The sequence below is a fragment of the Eleutherodactylus coqui genome, chromosome 5 (assembly GCF_035609145.1).
Source record: "Eleutherodactylus coqui strain aEleCoq1 chromosome 5, aEleCoq1.hap1, whole genome shotgun sequence".
Classification (NCBI taxonomy): domain Eukaryota; kingdom Metazoa; phylum Chordata; class Amphibia; order Anura; family Eleutherodactylidae; genus Eleutherodactylus; species Eleutherodactylus coqui.
The window spans coordinates 196891815-196912903 of NC_089841.1; the positions used below are offsets into that span (position 1 = coordinate 196891815).

Below are 21089 nucleotides of genomic sequence, written 5' to 3' on the forward strand. Positions count from 1 at the left end.
CTGTGGCTTATCCTGCATTATGGATTATCGCAAGAAAGTTTTTGATATCTTTTCCATCTTCATACCTCGTGGAAGGTGTTTTAACGCGGTTGCCAATCTTCTTATGAAAAAAAGAAATCGATTGCAAATCACTGGCCGTGGAGATGTGAGACTGTACCTCACTAATGTAAAGCCAAATCTTCAACAATTGCTATCAGAGCGTCCGACTCGTCCCTCCCATTAACAGCATTATTTCTGTATTAATTTAATGTAAGAATTTTGACAGGTTCTGATTTGTTTTGTCCAAAATCCAAATTTTTACTTGCATTTGGTGTTTTTTCAATAAAGATCTGAATAAAAATTGTACGTTTTTTGTTTTTTTTTACCATCGTCCAGTCTACAAAAAACCCTATCTAAATGTGAACAGCACTGAGTCAGCTGGGAAAACCCATTTGACTTTAATAAGTTAAGGAAAATTCAATATTAGGCAGGCAGGGGTTCTACGGAAAACAAAAAATGGGCAAGTGGTCTACTGGGCCAAAAAGTTTGTGGACCTCTGGTCTATAGTCACCGACACATATTGAGACTCAGACTGCAGTATCTATATAGAATGATATATAGAAACTTCAAAAGACAAACTGCGCAAAATTGTTAATTTAACCCCACTGCAAGAATAATTGTCAGCCCAAGAGACAGGCTTTTAAGTAAGACAAAAACTACCCTCCAGATTTGTTCGTAGTCATTAAGGACGCAACAATTTTGGGGGATTTTCATTACTTTTCAAAGCCAATAACTTTCTACATTTTTCCATTGACATAGCATATGTGGGCTTATTCGCAGCATGGCAAGCTGTAGTGTCAAGATTAGTAAATATGGAATCACTGAACCTCAGCTTTGGGCCAAATCCTGAGGTGACACCTGAAGATGTGGGCTTTGCTGCAGGGTCCCCAAGCCATTATTCAGGAAGCGGTCAAAGTCCTGCCGCAGCTGACACTTCTGAAGACCTAGGCGCAGTACGTGAAAATGTGGAGAGGAGCACAGTCAGACAATCTGGGTCAAGGCAGGTGGCACACTTCAGCATGAGGAACAAGTCAGAGGTTGGATCTTGGCAAAAAGGTTTAGTATGGTATTAGGCCAAAAGTCAGAGCAGGCAGCGGATAGTAGCGTAGTCAGAATTACAAGCTGAGGTGACGAGCGGAGACGGGAACATAAAATAGCCAAAGTCAAGAACTCAGAAAAGTAGGATGAAACTTGCAAGCACCTCAAGCCGACCAAAAGGACTTTAATACTCAGGTACCCTTCCCAGGAGGCGGATGTCTGATATACCCAAAGGGTCACAGACTATAAGTGGGGGAGCAATAAGGCTGAAATGCACTGATTCTTATAGACTGTGGATGGGAACACGCACCCTCTGGGACGCTGACAGCGCCAGTGTAGATACTGTACATCTGCAGAGAGAAGATAGTGAGTATGCACCACCGCAACCAGGATGGGTAAGTCGGTGGCAATGGCTGAAACGGTAACATATGTATTTATTGGTACTATTTTGGGGTATATAAAATGTATTCATTTTATACATTTTGGGGGGGGGGGCGTGGGGGGGACAGATGAAGAAACACATTCATTTTGCCATTGTTTTGGCTTTTTTATGGTGTTCACCATGCTGTATAAATGACAGAACTTTTTGGGTCAGTAGAATTGTGATGCTAGAAGTTTTTTTAGGTTTTTCCACTTGACCAATACAAACCCTTTTTTGGAAAATTATTTATTTTTTGGCATCAAGACACAAAACTTTTCTATTTTTCCATCAACTGGGCTGTGTGAGGGCTTGTTTTTTCCATGATGATTTTTTAAGATTGCAAAGCAAAGTATTTGCATCATAAACATACTTTCCACTGTTGGTATGTTAAGCAATACAATAAAGTAGTGATTTAAACTCGTATTTCTTCATTCTCTTATTCTAAATCTAATTGAACTAAGGTCAGGGGCCGACAACCGCACAGCCAAGGACCTTGTAGGAGAAGAAACTTAATGAAAAGCTAAATGCGTATGGAAGAAATGATATGGACAAAGGCATAAGGAGGAATGGGAGAGATTGGCGAGGGAGGTGTAGGAGGAGGGATAAGTGCCTGCGGCGGCAAAGAGACCTAGCATTTGATTCCACAAAAGAGCAGTTAGTCACTATAGATCTAAATGACTGCATGTAGAGCTCAGAGACAGCATTGTGTGGAGGCACATATCCGCTCCGACCCCTGTGTAATTGTGACGCTATCAACAGGTGCACAATCAGCTGATCGTTTGGAGTCCCAAGCAACGGACCTCAGCCAATCAACTATTGATTACCTTTCCTGAGAATAAGTCATCAATAGTATTTTCCCTGGAAAAACCCTTTAGGCTGCGGTCAGACAAGCGATTTTTTTGTGTATGCGCCTATGTGCGCAAAAAAAAATTGTGTCTATTAGAACCATTGGTTGCCTATGAAGTGTTCACATGTCCGTCTTTTAGATGTGTAAAATACTCGCACCTGCAAAAGATAGGACAAAAGTGCCTGTAAGGTCCATGCTGCGAGTAAAGTTACAGAGGTGATAAGGGATGAGGGGACTCCCAGAGGGTTCAGTTAATCCCCATGGGGTGTCCCCTCATCACTGAACACTGTGACAGTGCTGTCACAGTGTTCAGTGTTGATGAGACTCCCCTCAGGGACGAAATAATCCCCTGTCACAGCTGTGGCTGCCCCATTGAGAGCAATAGGATGAAAGCAACCCTTCATGGATTTTTGGGAAGGTCTTAAAATATATACCCTTCCCTGAAAATAAGCCCTAGCTACTTTAAAAAATATATACATCACCTCTCCGGCGCTGTCCAGCTCCAGTGTGTCTTCTTCCTGGCTTCCCTGCACTCTTCTGAAGCACCTTCTCCTGGCAAGGGATTTAAAAATCCCCACCTCCTGAAAGCGCTGGGTCTGAATGGCTGAGCGCTGTGACCAATCACAGGAAGCACTCAGCCATTCATTGAATGACAGCTAAGCGCTGCCTGTGATTGGTCACAGCGCTCAGCCAATCAGAGGCAGCGCTTAGCCATTCATTGAATTCACAGAGCTTCAGTGACGCGCATTTGGCAGATCTGTGGAGCGCATTTTGTTTTGCGCAAATAAAATTGCTCGTCTGACCGAGTTCTTAAAGAAAAGATTGTGGATGGTAAGCTGAAGATGATCGTTACTGCCCAAGTCTGCTCCTGAAGTGTGTAGCCTTCTGAACTGCAAGCAGGAAAAGTGCCCGTTCACGACTATGCCTCTTTCCCATTTTATTCGGCTCAGTAAACAATGCTGGCACCAGTACTGGCATGGAATGCAGAACAGACTTTGGACCTAAGAGCTTGCTCTACTATAATCACTGTGATTACTACCCTTGCACAGTAAAAGAGGCAAATTGCTGCTCTCTGGAGAGAGAGGATGAATAACGGTTATCTCATCTTATTCCAACAAAGTAAGGAATTGCCAGAGAGCCCAAAGAGCACAGGAAATGAATATCACTCAATTATATAGCTGAAGAGAAAGGGAGAAGGTCTGCCCTCCTCCGATAGAGCCTAATGGTTGCCCTATGGCGGAAGAGTGCTTACGGAGTTGACACATTCCTAGATTAGCAACAAATGATGAAGACTAAAGGAATGAGTTTCTACGTGGAGACGCCTGCTTTTAGTTGTCACAGACACATTATACCTTTTGTGGAAAAGTCTAGCTAGAAATACCATCTGTGATGAGATACTAGAACCAGCCAGCACATTGCTTCATAGATACAGCTATGCCATACAATAAAACAAGCAAGGGAAAAAAGTGAAGTGGAAGCTAATAAGTTTTACAAAGAGAAGAGAAGGGCAGAGTGAAAGTCCCAGCAAATATATGAGAAGGGCAGAAGAACAAGATATAAATAAAAAGAAAGCAAGCATTTGTGTCATTAGCAGCTGCTGTTTTCCAGGACAATGTGTAATCCCTGGCTCAGCGCTGGAGATACTGGGGTTTAGCAGAAGCATCTCTGCTATTCTACGGCCTGGCTGCGGGGCAAGGGGCAGGTGCACAACACCAGTATAGGTCGCAACACGACTTACTATTGTGGATATATTACAGTAATTGGATTAACTGAAAAAACATTGTTTATTGTCTATGGATACATATTTGATCTCTAACTTTTTTCACTATACACTTCTTTCTATTGCTGTCTAGCATCTACACCACTTTAAAGGCTTTCATTTAAATGTGTTGTCCCGCTGAAAATATCGTTTATAGCTACATCCAACCCATAATTCTAAACATTTTTTGTACTTGTGCTTATTAAAAAATGCTTACATCCCAAGGTATTCCAGGACTAATCTTAGAATAGCGCCACCTGCTGTTGCTATTTTGCTATTGAAGAGCCTTTCTGTGACTTGTCCACCTCAGCAAATGTTTCAAGGTCACACATGCTCAGTCTTGCTTCTATCTGTGCTCCACTAAGTTGAGGAGGGACCCCTGGTGTGGTGAGCTCCTTTGTTTGACAGAAGAGATGCTGAGTAAGCGATAAGACAGTAAGACAGCATTACTGCACTTGCTCAGCATCTCTTCTGACAAGCAGAGAAGACGCAGCAGCTTCAGTAGCAGCCACTCACCAAACCAGGGATCCCTGCACATAGCCAGTGGAGTGGAGAGACTGAACTCGTGTGACCACCTTGGAACATTTACTGAGGTGGACACAGACTAGAGACAGCAGGTGGTGCTATTCTAACATTAGTACTTGAATATTTGGGGGTTTCCATTTTTTTTTTCTTCCTGCTTTTAATGCCGTAGATCTTGAGCATCCAATATTGACTGTTGACCTTGTTCCTTGTGTACGTGAATTTCTCCAGATTCTCTGATACTTTTCATATATTACATACTGTAGATGGCTCGATATTCAAAGTCTTCTCAATTTTAACGTTGAGGGACAATTTTCTGAAATTGTTCCACAATTTTTGGATGCAGTTTTTCCCAGACTGCTGAATCTCTGATCATCTTTTCTTCCGAGAGAGCCGGCTTCACTAACATGCTCTTTTTATACACAGTCATAGGACTTAGTAGGGACCTTTCACACAGGATGAAATATTCCATAACAACTTGGAAATGTTGAGGAATGGAAAAACAAAGCATGTCAGAAATGTTTCGCGTGGGTTTTGAAGTGGCTTCACTGCCTGTATTCCACTGCGGCCATCTCTCCCCATACAGAGAAGAGAGGCCCCCGCGGAAACGGCGATACAATTGACATGACGCGGCTTTAAATTCCGTGGGGCATATCATTTTCAGAGCGGCTTGTCTGCAATGGTTTCTCTGCAGCATGTGGATGAGATTTTTGCAAATCTCATCCACTTTGCTAGTTAGGCTCGGGCGTAAGATTCTCGGCTGAATTTCTTTGCAGAAAGTCCGCACGGAAACTCCACGGCAATTCCGTCCCAGGTGAAACCCAGCCTTAATGTTAACACAGCAGGACTCATAGGGACAATCCCACTTTGCATCACAACTCATCAAAAATCAATGGAGGGTGAAAACTGCAGGTACACTTTCTGTTATTTGTCTGTTGGCAATGAAAATGTAACTTTAGTGGTAAGGAATTATGGTAACACAATTCTGAATATTCAGATTTTAGTGGATTTAGTTTTAGCAATAGACTTTAATCTAGAGATTCACATTGCATGTCAATAATAAGTAATGGAGACATAATTCTCACACATAGAAGTGAGAGCCAGACATGGTGCCAGGAGTAATCTAAAGTAATTTATAGTGGCAAATATACTTACTCAGAATGCTGAACTCTCTTTCCTCTGATTCATGGAAACCTTCATCAACCAGTAATGATTGATCTGACATACGGCAGATATCACCAGCTATAAAAGAACTAATCTTGCCCTGAACTGAAAGCGCATTGGTGAAACGCACGTTGGGGACAGCAGCTGAAGGGTGTGTATGCCACCTATTATACTGGGTTATTATGCTACATTTATACGCATTGCCAAAAACAATCCCGTATCTAGAAGGATTTGTCGGAATCGAATGAAACTTTCTTTGTGTGGTTGTAACGTTGATATAAGTAAGTGATTACAATATCAGAACAAAACTATAATTTATTGATGAAAACTGACCCCTTGAAGGGAGGTTCTACTATCCTGTTGTATCGCCTCTAGCCTGGATACAAGATGTGATACGGGCAGGCATAGAGGCTCTAGTACTCTGTTGTACCACCTCTAGCTTGGATACAAGATGTGATGCGGGGGGCATGGAGGCTCTAGTGCCCTGTTGTACCACCTCTAGCTTGGATACAAGATGTGATACAGGTGGGCATAGAGGCTCTAGTACTCTGTTGTACCGCCTCTAGCTTGGATACAAGATGTGATACGGGTTGGCATGGAGGATCTAGTAACCTGTTGTAGTTCCTCTAGCTTGGATACAAGATGTGATATGGGCAGGCATAGAGGCTCTAGTACTCTGTTGTACCACCTCTAGCTTGGATACAAGATGTGATACGGGCAGGCATGGAGGCTCTAGTACCCTGTTGTACTGCCTCTAGCTTGGATACAAGATGTGATACAGGTGGGCATGGAGGCTCTAGTACCCTGTTGTACTGCCTCTAGCTTGGATACAAGATGTGATACGGGCGGGCATGGAGGCTCTAGTAACCTGTTGTACTGCCTCTAGCGTGGATGCAAGATGTGATACGGGCGGACATGGAGGCATACAGGTTCCATATGCTATGCTGAAGCATATCTGTCCATATTTGCTGTAAATGAGTCTCTACATTGTGCAAACACGTAGGATGCTGATGTTGGCATCCCAGATGGTCCCATACATGTTTTATTGCCAATAAATATGTCAACTGGGCAAGCCATGGAAGAGTGACAATGTAGAGACATTCCTGTGACACCCTTGTGTGTGCGGCCGAGCATTATCCTGCTGGGAAATGCCTCTTGGAAACCACCATCAGAAACAACACATGTGGCTGCAGGATGTCCTAAACATTGTCCCTCGTACCACAACTAGGGGTGACTGTAGTGGTACGAGGCTCTAGGACCCTGTTGTACTGCCTCTAGTTTGGATACAAGATGTGATACAGGAGAGCATGGAGACATACAGTTTCCATATGGTATCCTGAGCATATCTGTCCATATTTGCTGTAACTAAGTCTTTAGAATGTGCAAACATGTAGGCTGTTGATGTTGGCATCCTAGATGGCCCTATACATGTTTTATTGCTAATAAATATGTCAACTAGGCAGGCCATGGAAAAGTGACAATATTGTAGAGACATTCCTGTGATGCCCTTTCTGTGTGCAGCCGAGCATTATCCTACAGAAAGTTGCCTGTTGGAAGCCGCCATGAGAGATTACACATGTGGCTGCAGGATGTGCTGAACATTGTCCCTCATACCACTACTAGGGGTGACTGTTGTATGTGATGCCCCCCAGACCATCACACCGGCAGTGTGCTGCTCCACAGCAAAGGCAGGATTGAAGTGCTCATCCCTAGGTCTCTAGACACGTAGTACATGTAATGGGCGCCGTAAGACCAAATGTGCTTCAGCCAAGTGACTGGAAAAAGTTCAAACTGTGATAGGGGACTGTGATGATGTTGCCACCTGTCTCTGGATGGCAGAGAACAAAACAGTCGGAGCTGCTTGTGCTTGTCGGACAATCAGACTATCATCTCCACTTGTGGTCTGTTAAGGACATCCTGAGTTCGGTCACCTTTTGTGTGTGTGCCCGTTCACTGGTCCCAACACCTCCTAACAGTCTGGTCAGAAGACCCAAGGTGACTGTCAATTCGTAGATACGACCATCCAGCTCCGTGTATTCCAATAATGCGCCCCCCTTAAACTCTGTTAATTGGGAGAAAACTGTTCTCTGTGTCGTAGAGGCGTCTAATGGTCAACAAGCTCTACACAAGCAGAAGAAGAGGGCACGACACACAAGGAGCCTCTGAGAGCCTTTATAGGCCAAGGGGGAACCACTTTTAGGGCCTCAGGTGACAAGACCGTTCATCTAATCACCCACAACTCTAATGATTTGTATATCTGCCTCAGATGTTACTGCATGCTGAATTTTGCAGCAGCGCTTTCTATACTCTGCACCTGCACTTTGTTATATTCTATACAGGGTGTGTTCTATATATCTATCTTATATAACTATATCTGTTATTTTGGTTACATTTGGCACTTGCACTTTGTCATTAAGTATAATGGTATAATGATTCCCTGTGGAATGTAAATACAGCCCCTGATGTATTACTGTATTCTGTCCTGTTAATTTGGGTGTTTTTATTCTGTATACTAATAAAGATATATATTTTACATTTAGGCCTCATGTCCACGGGGAAAATCAGGCCCGCTACGGTTTCTCCATAGAGAATCCGTAGCGGGTCCCTCCTGCCCCGCGGACATGAGGGAAGAAAATAGCAATTACTCACCTCTCGCACGCTCCGGATCTTCCCTTCTTCACGGCTTCATCTTCTCTCCGTCGCGGCCGAGTCTTCTTTCTTCGGCCCGGCGGATGTGCACGGCACGCCGGCTGCGTGCCGCGCGCATGCGCCGGCCCGAAGAAAAAAGATCCGGCCGCGATGGAGAGAAGATGAAGCCGCGAAGAAGGGAAGATCCGGAGCAGGTGAATATATTCTGATTTTGGTCTCCCGCGGATCCGGATGGCTTCCATGCGGGAGACCCGCACGAAAATGGAGCATGGTCCAGATTTTTTCATGCTCCATTTTTTTTAAAATCACTTTTATTGACCATCCGCGGGTATTTATCTACCCGCGGGTGGTCAATGCATCCCTATGGGATGCGGATCCGCATGTGGGTGATCCGCTGCAGATTTAAAATAATCTTTTGCCCGTGGACATGAGGCCTTATATTTTTTGTTTTGCTGTGGTCTGTTTTTATGAGGTATTTAGGTATTATTGGTCCAGTTAAATAGGTATTATAGTCTGAATGTAGTCTATTTTTTGTTTCCAAGCACCTGCTATAAATGCCTCCGTCTTTACTTATCTAATTTTCTGCGCTATTTTATTTAATATGGTGCCCTATTGCTGCTGTGTATATGTAAAAGGAGGGGGGGGGGGCTAATAAATTCTTGGCTTCCAATCTTCATTCATTTTCACATCAATAAAAATGATATAATTTAAAAGCTTAACCTTTGCAATGCTTTGTGAGCAGATTTCGGTATGATCTCTTGTGCTATTCTTATGTTATGCAGGAATCTGCAGCAGATTTCATTGCATAGGAAAGTAGAGCAGGGATGAAGTTCCTGACGTCGGGTAATAACATTCATGGTAACATGGCCCAAACATTTGGCGACCAGTGCCCTTCATGCTCCACAGTCAAAAATTGGGTTGGCAAATTGAAAACCAACACAGATGATGAAAGCCAGTCCGAGAGACCTCCAGTTGCGACTGTTCCAGAAGCCGTAGATGCCATCCATTACATGATTCTGGAGGACCGGCAAATTCCTGCCAAGACAATAGCCAATGCTCTGAACATATCCAGAGAAAGAGTTGGGTTCATAATTCCCGATCATGTATGAGGAAGGTGTCTGCCAAGTGGCTCCTGAAATGTTTTTTGGTGACCGAATGCACACATGGTGACTATAGCCCAAAATCGCTGTTTCCAGTGATAATTCGGGCAATAATCACCCGGTGTAAAGGTACCGTTAGAGGTTTTGTCTATATCATGTTCAGCTTGTGGGAGAAGCTGAACAGAGCCCTTTGTAAGCTAAGATTAATGATGGATAAGTATACTGTAGCTGGTCCAAAGCCAGCGAACACCCCTCCTTCTTCTATAACTCTTGTCTGAAGAAGCAGGGCAGCTGACAACAATTGTTGGGTAGTAAAGCAGAGGTGACCTCTGTAGACCCACGCTGCCATATAAAGATGTGATATGATGATAAAGGACACTGATACTTCGATATTTATAGAGACCCTCACCCAGTCTATTAACCTCTTCACCCACTCTGTCTAATGCGCAGTCTGACAGCTATCACTCAATGCTTCCGACAGGCTGCTGATAATTATATCATCAGCAATATTTTCATGGACTAAATGCAGAATATTATATGAAAAATGGAATATTGGAAGGTATAGGAGTTTAATATCGTCCTGAAGTAGAAAAACATGCATGCAACACTTTTTCTTCCGGTATTTTGAGCCTGATCGTGGAGGTTCCAACACATAGGTGAAATCGGCCTATCATGGTTTATGGTGTAGAGTGAAAAAATGGGGTTTTCCCTATGAGACATTTAGGGAATAACAACAGGATATGCCGCAGATGCCTGATGGGTAGAGCTGCGGAGGTCACACCTTTTAGAAGAACGGGCATCTAGAGCTAGCAGCCACATCAAGGGAACGAATGGACAGATGGCCATGGATATGCTCTACTCTCTTCATTTACGTGGACTATTGGAGTTACAGCTAGAACTGGAAAGGGTGATGTAGCAATAAATTAAAAAATAATAAATTAATAAATGGTTGATAAATTGTACAATTACCTAATTTCGGGGTTATGTGATTGACGTTGTCGGAGCTGATTTGTGGGCAGCAGTTCCATTTACACCCATGTCTTATCTGTCAAAATCAGTGGCTTATTTTATCTGACATGTTTGGCATGTATTTGTGTGGTCGCCTTATATTGTCAGGGCTCAGTCAGACGAGCGTTTTTTGGGTTTTTTTGCCCACCTATGTGCACAAACAAAATGCGCTCCACCCATGTTAAAAATGCATGTGACCGAAGCTCCATGCCCACTGCTTTTAATGGGGCCAGCTTTCTGCAGCCGGCCCCATTGAAAGCAATAAGATGCAGGCAACCCCCACAGTGATTTTCGGGGAAGGGCTTAAAATATAAGCTCTGCCCTGAAAATCATCCTTTGCTGCTGTAAAAAAATTAAAAATATATATATACATCAAGTTGCGCCGCTGTTGGGGCTCCGGCGCGTCTTGTTGCTGGCTTCCCTGTTCTGAAGCTCTTTCAACTGCCAGGGATTTAAAAATCCCTGCCTCCTGTAAGAGCTGGGTCTGATTGGCTGAGCGCTCAGCCAATCACAGGCAGCACTCAGCTATTTGCTGAATGACAGCTGAGCGTTATTTTAGAATAGAATAATAAAAGTTATATTTTAATTCATTGCGCTATCACCCTTTCCTGTTTTAGCTATAATTTAGTGGCATATTTCAAGAGGTTATTCTTATCATTTAACCCTTTATATCAGGGGTGTCAAAATCATTTTCACCAAGTGCCACATCAGCGTTATGGCTGCCTTCAAAGGGCCAATCATAATTGTATAGTAAGGGCTCGTTCACATGAGCATATGTGCGCAGCGTATTATGCGTGCAAGTTTTGTGCGAGTCACACGCAGTGAATAGAACCCATTGATTTCAATGCTGTCTTTCACATGAGTGTATTTTTTCAATGTGCAATCATGTGAAAAAATACACAGCATGACTTATTTTAGTGCGTATTACTCAGTGAATATGCAGGAAATCTGTGTATTTGTGCACAATTTTAATGACCCTGTGTGCGTAATTTTTTGCATGCGCAAAAAGCAGTGTATTTGCACAAATAAACACACAGGAGTGGCTGAAAGATGCTGCTCGAAACAATTTTTGGTTGCGCAAATATACAGCATATTTGCCCGACTGAAATAGGATTACAACTGTGTTAATGAGCCCTAACAATGACCCCATAGTGGCCCCTATAGTAATAGTGACCCTCATAGTGGCCCCAGTAGTAATAGTGACCCTCATAGTGGTCCCAGGGATGCTGCCCAGCCAGATGTTAATAGCAACCCCTCTGGCCAGGCAGCATCCCTACAAGCTTTACACACATCCAGGCTGCAGCTCCCATCTGGCAGCAGCCACTGCTGAGTCTATGACCGCTGACCTCTCCCTGCCGGCATCTGTACTCTTTACTGCCGAGGTAAGAGGTCAGCGGTCACAAACTCAGCAGCGGCTGCTGCCATCGCCTGACTGTAGCTGCCGGCGAGTGAGTATACTTTCTGTTATTTTGATGCACAGCCAGCGGGCCACATAAAATGGGGTGGCGGATTGGATTTGGCCCGCAAGCCTTGTGTTTACCCTGAATACTCCAGAAAGGTGCAGATAACCACTGTGTCATAAAGTTGAACAGTAATGTTTGGTCCGTCCGTCCGTCCTTTCACTTGCTCTCACCCACCGTAGTCAAATCAAGGATTGTCTCCTCATTTCTACAAATAAGCCTACATTTATGGTCATGTGTGACGCCGCTGTAGAGGTGAACACTGGAATTGGTTTTGCTAAGATTTCAGATAAAGTGCTATAACAAGATAAAAGCTTGAAGCCAATACATATTGAAGAGCCGGTCATATTTTTAGGACATGGTCACTTTTCCATTTGTTCTTCGCTCGTCATAATCTCTGAAGGGAATGATTGGGTTTCATTCATTTGATGTTTCCTGATACCTAGTAAAAATGAAATAAATTCTAGAAGAAAATAACCTGAAACAAGTTTATTCAGTCTTAGGCTGCCTGTCCACAGCGGGAGCTGGCAGTATGCCTCCCTAAAGAGGTGCGTTTTTAGAGCACGCCTGAGGTTTTGTGAATCAGGAATAGTTTTGGGGTAGCGTGTTCCAGAGGACTGGTGCTGCTCTGGAGAAGTCCTGGAGGCGGAAATAAGAGGTTCGGATTAAAGTGGCACTCAGTCTGGTTTCGTTAGCAGAGCAGAGGGCCCAGGCTGGGTGGTGGATTGAGATGAGAGGCAATGTAGGGCGGCACAGTACTATGGAGAGCTTTATGGATGAAGGTAGTGAGTTTAAATTGAATTCTGTATTTAACGGGCAGACAGTGCAGTGACCGGCACAGGGCAGAGGCGCCAGAGTAGCGGCTGGACAGGAAAATGAGCCTGGCTGCCGCATTCAGGATGGATTGGAGGGAGTAGAGTCCGGAGCAGAGGAGGCTGATCAGCAGCAAATTGTAATAGTCGAGGCGAGAGTGGATGAGGGCAACAGTGAGCGTTTTTAGCGTGTCCATGGTGAGAAAAGGGCACATTAGTCATCACTTCAATGGTTTCTGCTAGCTAGGCAGTAGATCTGCTAGCACTATTAAGACATACTATGTTTCATGAATTAGTTCATAATAAGTTGTGAACCAGTCATAAATTAATTATTGCTTACCAAGAATGCGGTAGGACATGAGTTAAATCAAGTCTTCCTTTCCCCCTGAGATCACAAAGACAGTGGTATGTCACACTTGCAGTATTCCTCTGTCTCAAATGTCCACCACGGCTCCCCTCCACAATTCCAAAAGTATGACGTGAGGCCCTCAATTGTTCTTTTGCTATCTGTGGAGGGGTGTGACTCTTAGACAATAGAGCCCAAATCTGGATTGGAGGCAGGAAAAGAGACAGGTGTGCATATATAAATATAACGAACATTTGTAGCAACGGAGGTGTAATCAGAGCTTTCCCCAAAATCAGCATCTGCTATCTGCCGGCTTCTAGGTGAGTACCATACAGACATTATCCACATTGCCTTACAATTTCTGCTCCACCAGAAATCCTAATAATCTATGTATCTCCATTTCATATAGTTGCAGTCATGGGTGACGCTGAGATGGCAGAATTTGGGATCGCTGCTTCATTTCTCAGAAAGTCTGATAAAGAGCGTCTCGAAGCCCAAACTCGTCCCTTCGATATGAAGAAAGATATTTTTGTTCCTGATGATAAAGAAGAATATGTGAAAGCCAAAGTGACCAATCGTGATGGAGATAAGATAACAGCAGACACTGAAAATGGAAAGGCAAGTAGTCCTTTAAGTGCATAGAAATAGTATGACTGTAGGTGAGCTCCAGTTAATTATTATGCTTTATGCCTTAATTCTCCTGTATATGCAAATGTGTTCGTATTTCAGACGGCCAGTGTGATAGACAGCCAGATTATGCAACAGAACCCTCCCAAGTTCGATAAAATCGAGGACATGGCGATGCTGACCTTCCTGAATGAACCGGCCGTGCTGTACAACCTCAAAGAGCGTTATGCAGCCTGGATGATCTATGTGAGTGTTAGTCCTATCACTATAGAAGAAAAAGTACTGCAGTGTACACTCTACATGTTATAATCAGCTGAAATACCAGTACTGCATTAAGTGCATTCAGTTTGACTCCATTTTTCTTGCTATATCACATCTGCTAATGCAAATGCCATGCTTGTTATTAGCTATCAGTGTAACAATTTATTCTGATCAGTTACGTTGGTTTCACATCTGCGTCAGGCGTTCTGGTTTCCTGCTCCGTTCCAGGGAGCAGCAAAGGCCAAGCGGCTCAGTCTCAGGGCAGAACCGAAAATGGGGTCTGTTTGGTTTTCGCTTAGTTGTCCGGCTTTTTAATGCAGTGTTTTTTTTCCCGGTATTTTAAGCCGCATCTGCAGTAGAACCTCCGATTGAATTTTCCAATGCAGATGTGAAACCACCCCATGATTGATTGTATATCGGAGACTTAGTAAAAAAGAAGCCCCATAAGTTACAGGATACACCCTGATATCAAATCTGCAATTACACGACTTTCATTCATGTTCATCTTCCATGCATGTGACATAGTGATGTACATGTAAGTTATTCTGCCTCCTCCTAGACATATTCAGGGTTGTTCTGTGTGACGGTGAACCCCTACAAGTGGCTTCCGGTGTACAATGCAGAGGTTGTGGCTGCTTATCGCGGGAAGAAGAGGACTGAAGCTCCACCGCACATCTTCTCCATCTCCGACAATGCCTACCAGTACATGTTGACAGGTCAGAGCCTCCTGGTCCTTACTTTTTATATGTCTGATATTTTGAGACTCTCATTCTGTAGGGTTTACTTATAGACAGTACTATTTTAATATCCGTTTGACCAATTAAGCTGTATTGACTAGTGAAAATCTGACCTACATCACACTCGTTTGTTCTGCAAACCTCATCCATGTACGATGCGTTTTGGCACTGAAAACACACAATTCGCATCATTGTACAGTACATGCGTTTTTCACCTGTGTGAGAAAAAAAAAACGACATGTCATTTCTTAATACGGATTCCACACTGGGAAATCTGCATTGAAAAAGGGGCTAAATCCACATTCAGACCCGTGGTACAGTGAAGTGCAAAACTGCTACAGAAATTATACTTTGAGGCGGAATGTATGAAAAATCAGACACAGGTTTCCCCGTGTGAACATACTCTACCCTGGAAATTCTCAGCAGATTTTTGTAGCTAACTCTACTTCCTGAATGAAGAAAGGGATTACTAGCAACACAATTAGGGCTCATGTCCACTGTCGGTTTTTCACTGTGTATTATGCGTACGATGCACGGCCGTCTGATATGCGGTGAATGGAGTCAATGAAAGTCTATTGACTTTCATTGATCCATGCACATGTGCGTGTAGACACTGCGTGTAGATACGCATGAAAAATAGATCACAACATGCTCTATTTCTCGACGTACCATGCAGTATGAGGTTTATACTTTTGTATAGGCAGTGTATGCAAACGCAATACATTGTGTATGGGCGGCGATTTCATATGCAACCCCGCTATGAAACAGAACGCAGAATTTAAAAAAAAAAAGAGTCACACTGCGCATGCCAATATGTGTGAGATACACGGGCATGCGCAGTACACTCGCTGTCCATACGTGGTCTCTGCCAGCTCTCTGCCAGCAGACCCAGTATCATCTTGTGCTTTGATCTTGATCCCTGATTGTTTGGATTATGTACTACTTTGCTACACATCTCAAGTTTACAATTTCCTAATTATGCAGAGCTATTTGTGCCAGGGCATCAAAGTAAAAGAAAACTATCTGAGGGCTCAGTCACACGAGCACCGATGCGCCCGTGTTACTGCACGATAAGACGGCCGCACCGGGTGCGGACGTCTCTCTGCATGACTGGCTCCATTGCCGGCCATGTGTTCTATCTGCCGGCCGCTGCGGAGAGTCGTCCGCAGCGGCAGTGCAGCGGTCTTATCCTGCAGAAAGATAGGCGCATCGGTGCCCGTGTGACTGAGCCCTCAGACAGTTTTCTTACGGAATTTGCACTAGAAAACACTACAATTTTTAATAGTAAATCTGCCCCACTGTCACCACAATTGCACATTGAAGAGGAACCAAGGATTCTGGACTCCTATTCTAGTGATCTTTGGGGGTTCCAGCAGTGGAGCTTGCTGCGATCAGACATTTATCCCAATATTGTGGCTAGGGAATAAATATGAATTGTGGGAAACCCCTTTATATTCAGTGTCTAACAAGACCCAGTTATTGTATATGTTGCCCTTCTTTCCCCACTTGCTGTAACTACTGAACAAGGCCGTATATTATTCTTTTTTTTCAGATCGGGAGAACCAGTCTATTCTTATCACGTGAGTAATTTTAGCTAATTAATATCTCTTTTGATAAGTCTATTAGCATTTCTAAATATACATATAATTTTCTAATGTTAGTGGAGAATCTGGTGCAGGGAAGACTGTAAACACCAAACGTGTCATCCAGTACTTTGCTGTCATTGCTGCCATTGGAGACCGCAAAAAGGATACTGGTCCCACAGGAAAGGTAAGATCAGAAATGTCCTTGAACATTTAATATTACCATTGAGTGTCTTACAGGAAACCTGTCACGGCTGCAGCATTTCAGAATAAAACATACATGGATGGGCTCTACATGCCTTTCCCGGGTTCATGCTGCTCAGGAACATTAGATTGTTGGCCAATCTAACATGCTTTGGAGCCTGCCAACATAATTTGTAAGGGCAAAAGAGGATTGGATATGATGAATTTTAACACGCCTATGACTTTTTTTTAACTGGTAGATAAGTAGGTGTCTTATTGAGTACTCATGCATGCACAGATAAACATACATGTATGTAAGGAGAGACATGCTCTCCTTCCTCAATCCAAAGACATATGTAGTATGCAAACTCATCGCACGGAAAAAAGAGCATACCTGGAACTCATTAGACCAATTAGCCATGCCTGGTGGATGCAAAAAGCACAGTGAAATATGCCGATGCACGTGTGAAAAAGCAAATACTCACTACTCAGGTGCATGCAAATATGCATACGCTCATGTGAAGGGGGCCTTAGAGGAAACTTCAGGCCAAAGAAGTACTTTGAATTTGTTAGATGCCAATACAGTTCTCTTCATGTCTTCATCCTCGTTAAAATACTGTGTACTATTGTTATGGTGCTAGGAGAATAGAGTATGTCACATCCATTTTCCTTATGTTAGTAGGGCTCCAGAACATAATTAGTCTTCATTCATTTCAATACATATACCAAGTATACCTTACTGATGCTGGAGGAAAAAAAATAAGCAGATGCCAATTGAAAAATTACTTTCGGAAAGATCCCAAAATACAGCTACGGGCACATTCACACTAGCGCCCGTGGCTTCACTTCACTTCTGTTGTACAACTCCATCCTCGGAACCAAACAACAAAAATACCGGAACCACTAGATCCAACACATGGTGGGCTTGAGCGGTGGCGGATGGACACCATTAAATATAATGGAGTCTGTTCAGCTTCTGGCATGCTGTCCAAAATGTTACTGGATGAAATAGTGAATCTTGCTGCCAGATCTTTCCTGGAGGCAACAAACAGCCTCTGATGCAGATGTGAATATAAGCTAACATCTCTGCTTCCCCCACTGCTACCTCCTGTGGGTATGGAGGCACATTACACATTATGGAACATCTAGCATCTCTTAGTGTGTCCTACATCAACCAGGGATTAAACGAAAGGAGAAATCTAGTAGGGATTATCTGATATGTTATATATGATAAGATCACATTAGTGAAGTCTTGAGGTCTGTGATCTTGGACAACCACTGATTTCCATAACTCGAGTGACATTTACTCTTTATTGTGATAGCTTTTGATGGGGTCCATATTCACATCAGGCCATCCATCAGCACCAAATAAGTTTAAACTTATTTATGGTTAAATAGAAAATATCATAGGAGAAGGAAAAACTCTTGCTTGTCAGGCACTCATTATATTTTTTCAGTTTTTTTAGTTTGATTGGGGGTAAAAAGCTATAAAAATATTTTTTTTACATTTATAGTTTTTTTTTTTAATGAGTATACTAACGCTAAAATAAAGTATGGGAATGGGTTTCTCATTCTGTTTCGGATGTTTTGATATATAATATGTATGGTTTTTAATTACAGGGCACACACAGCGACGGTTTTGGTTGGCATCAGCTTTTGTTTTTTTTTTATTTTATGTATATATTTTAAATTTATTCTGTAATTTTGTTTTAGTTATTTATTTAAGTTTTTTTTTTTACCACCTACGTCCCCCATGACGTCATACAAGACCTCTGGGGGACATTTACGTGTTTTTTTTTAAATTTTTATTACACACTTTTCCACTGTAGCTGGAGCATGGGAGCCCAAGTTACAGGAAAAATATCCCCTGTAGTGACATTAGTCACTGGCAGATTTGATCAGGGTCTAGTATGACCCTGCAGCTCTGCTATAGCAGGGAATCCCCAAGGTCACATGATTGCCGGCTCCTGTAGTGGGAGAAACACTTCCACTTTAACTTGTTAGTACATAGTGCTCATTGAGCGCTGTGTACTAAAGAAAGTAGAAGGCAGAAAGAGTTGAAAACTCCTCCTGCCTTCTCCTTGAGGGTTCTCAGCTTCTGATTGATTGCAGAAGAAGGAGCTTTAATCCCCACTGTATTTTTAATATCGGCTGGGATTAAAGCCCAGGAGCAAGTGCCGTAAATTTACGGTGCTTGATCCTAAATGGGTTAAAGAGGGCCTGTCATGTTCTCATAACTTTGCAGCCACAGTTCTGCTGACTCTGATGATGTCTTTTTTTATTATATTTAACTCTGTCCCTCCTTGCTGGCTCTTCTCCTTGAGCTGTCAATGTGTCAAATTGCTGGTCTCTACTGCTAACTGTCAATCAAGTCTGATGTCACTCATTGACAGTGAGCAGTGGGGACCTCCCATTTGACACTTTGACAGAGCTGGGAGGCAAATATAAGAAGAGCTGTTACAGGTGAATGGTGGTGAGTATGAACAAAATAAAAACATTGGTGGAGTTAGCACAACCACGGCTGCAAAGCTATGCAACCAGGGCCACTGATATGAATGTATGACAGGTCACCTTTAAATGGATCCATTTTATAATTAGCAACTTGGGCTGTACTAGTGGGACCCATCCTTCTCTCTCCACTCTGGCAGTCAGGCACTTGTACCATGTCTTCCAGAAAACCAACATCTTGTCTATGCTCAAAAACATATTCTGCTTTCTGCTAGTGGGAGTATCACATTTTCTCCTCCACCTAGCAGTGACGATGTCACAAAACCTTATCACAAAAAAATTTTGACTTCTGGTTTACTGATATATGTCCAATTTTACACTTTGGGTAGAAATCATCCTTAAATCCCTTTGGCATTGCTGTGAAATTTCTGTTACTGGAAACCTGACATGGTGGGGCTTTCAAAATACAACAGTGTTCTGGTGCAAATTATGCCAGAAAACTGTCTTACATGCTTTGCACCCCATTTCCTTAGTGTTTTAGACACAGTTATTCAAATTTTCCCGAAAAAGGGGCATGGCTTAAATCGCATCAAAAATTGTCCCAAATTGCCGCAAATTGTGATAACATTTTTGTGCAATTTTTGGCTTACACTAAGCCAACTAATTGGTGGTCTAAACTTTACGAAGCCAGACATTTCCAACAACTTTTTTAGATCCAAGTAGAGAAAGAATTAAAGGGGTTGTCCCGCGCCGAAACGGGTTTTTTTTTTTTTCAACCCCCCCCCCCCCCCCCCGTTCGGCGCGAGACAACCCCGATGCAGGGAAGTAAAGAAAGTTTACCGGAGCGCTTACCTTAATCCCCGCGCTCCGGTGACTTCAATACTTACCGCTGAAGATGGCCGCCGGGATCCTCTGTCTTCGTGGACCGCAGCTCTTCTGTGCGGTCCATTGCCGATTCCAGCCTCCTGATTGGCTGGAATCGGCACGTGACGGGGCGGAGCTACACGGAGCCGCTCTCTGGCACGAGCGGCTCCATAGAAGACGGCAGAAGACCCGGACTGCGCAAGCGCGGCTAATTTGGCCATCGGAGGGCGAAAATTAGTCGGCTCCATGGAGACGAGGACGCCAGCAACGGAGCAGGTAAGTAAAAAACTTTTTATAACTTCTGTATGGCTCATAATTAATGCACAATGTATATTACAAAGTGCATTATTATGGCCATACAGAAGTGTATAGACCCACTTGCTGCCTCGGGACAACCCCTTTAACAGCTTTGGACTTGACACCACAGGGGTGTACATCATAATCTTTACTGTGAAGAAAGGATTGTACTGGATACCTTATCTAAGAACAGTAACATAATTGTTCACCCTACTGATAAAGGCCAGGCCATACTTGTTCTTGACAAATGCCTGTACGAGCATGAAGTCAATTCCATGCTGGCTGACACAAATACATATAGTAGCTTAAATAGGGATTCTACTGATCCTACTAAAATATCCCTTACCTGTCTCATACAGGAAGGTTTATTATTGAGGATCATTGATGACAGGTAGAGATGAGCGAACGCGTTCGTCCGAGCTTGCTATTCGTGCGAATATTAGGGTGTTCGGGATGTTCGTTATTCGTAACGAACACCATGCGGTGTTCTGGTAAATTAAACTTTCTTCCCTGAGACGTTAGCGCTTTTTTTTGGCCAATATAAAGACAGGGAAGGCATTACAACTTCCCCCTGCAACGTTTAAGCCCTATACCACCCCCCTGCTGTGAGTGGCTGGGGAGATAAGGTGTCACCCGAGTATTGAAATCTGCCCCTCCCGCTGCTCGCTATGGATGCATTCTATATGCGCTCAATGGGGCCAGCGGCAGCAGCGCTGACCCCATTGAGAACATATAGAAGACAAATCCTTCTTCTCTGGCACAGCTGTAACAGCTGTAGCAGAGAAGAACGATGTTTGCCCATTGAATTCAATGGAACCGGCAATACAGCCGACTCCACTGAATGCAATGGGCTGCCGGCGATCGCAGGATGAATGGTCGGAAAGGGGTTAAATATATAACCCCTTTCCTGCAATTCATCCAGAA

General features: G+C 43.4%; 1 protein-coding gene across 1 annotated transcript in view; it reads left to right on the forward strand.

Moving 5' to 3' along the window:
• Positions 1-13582: 13582 nt before the first annotated feature.
• LOC136628248 (myosin-7) overlaps positions 13583-21089 on the forward strand; it is a 38356-nt gene continuing 30849 nt past the window's right edge. The window contains exons 1-5 of the mRNA XM_066603994.1: positions 13583-13783; positions 13895-14038; positions 14613-14769; positions 16343-16370; positions 16452-16560. Coding sequence (XP_066460091.1) covers positions 13583-13783; positions 13895-14038; positions 14613-14769; positions 16343-16370; positions 16452-16560 — 639 coding nt within the window. The remainder of the gene's footprint in view (positions 13784-13894; positions 14039-14612; positions 14770-16342; positions 16371-16451; positions 16561-21089) is intronic.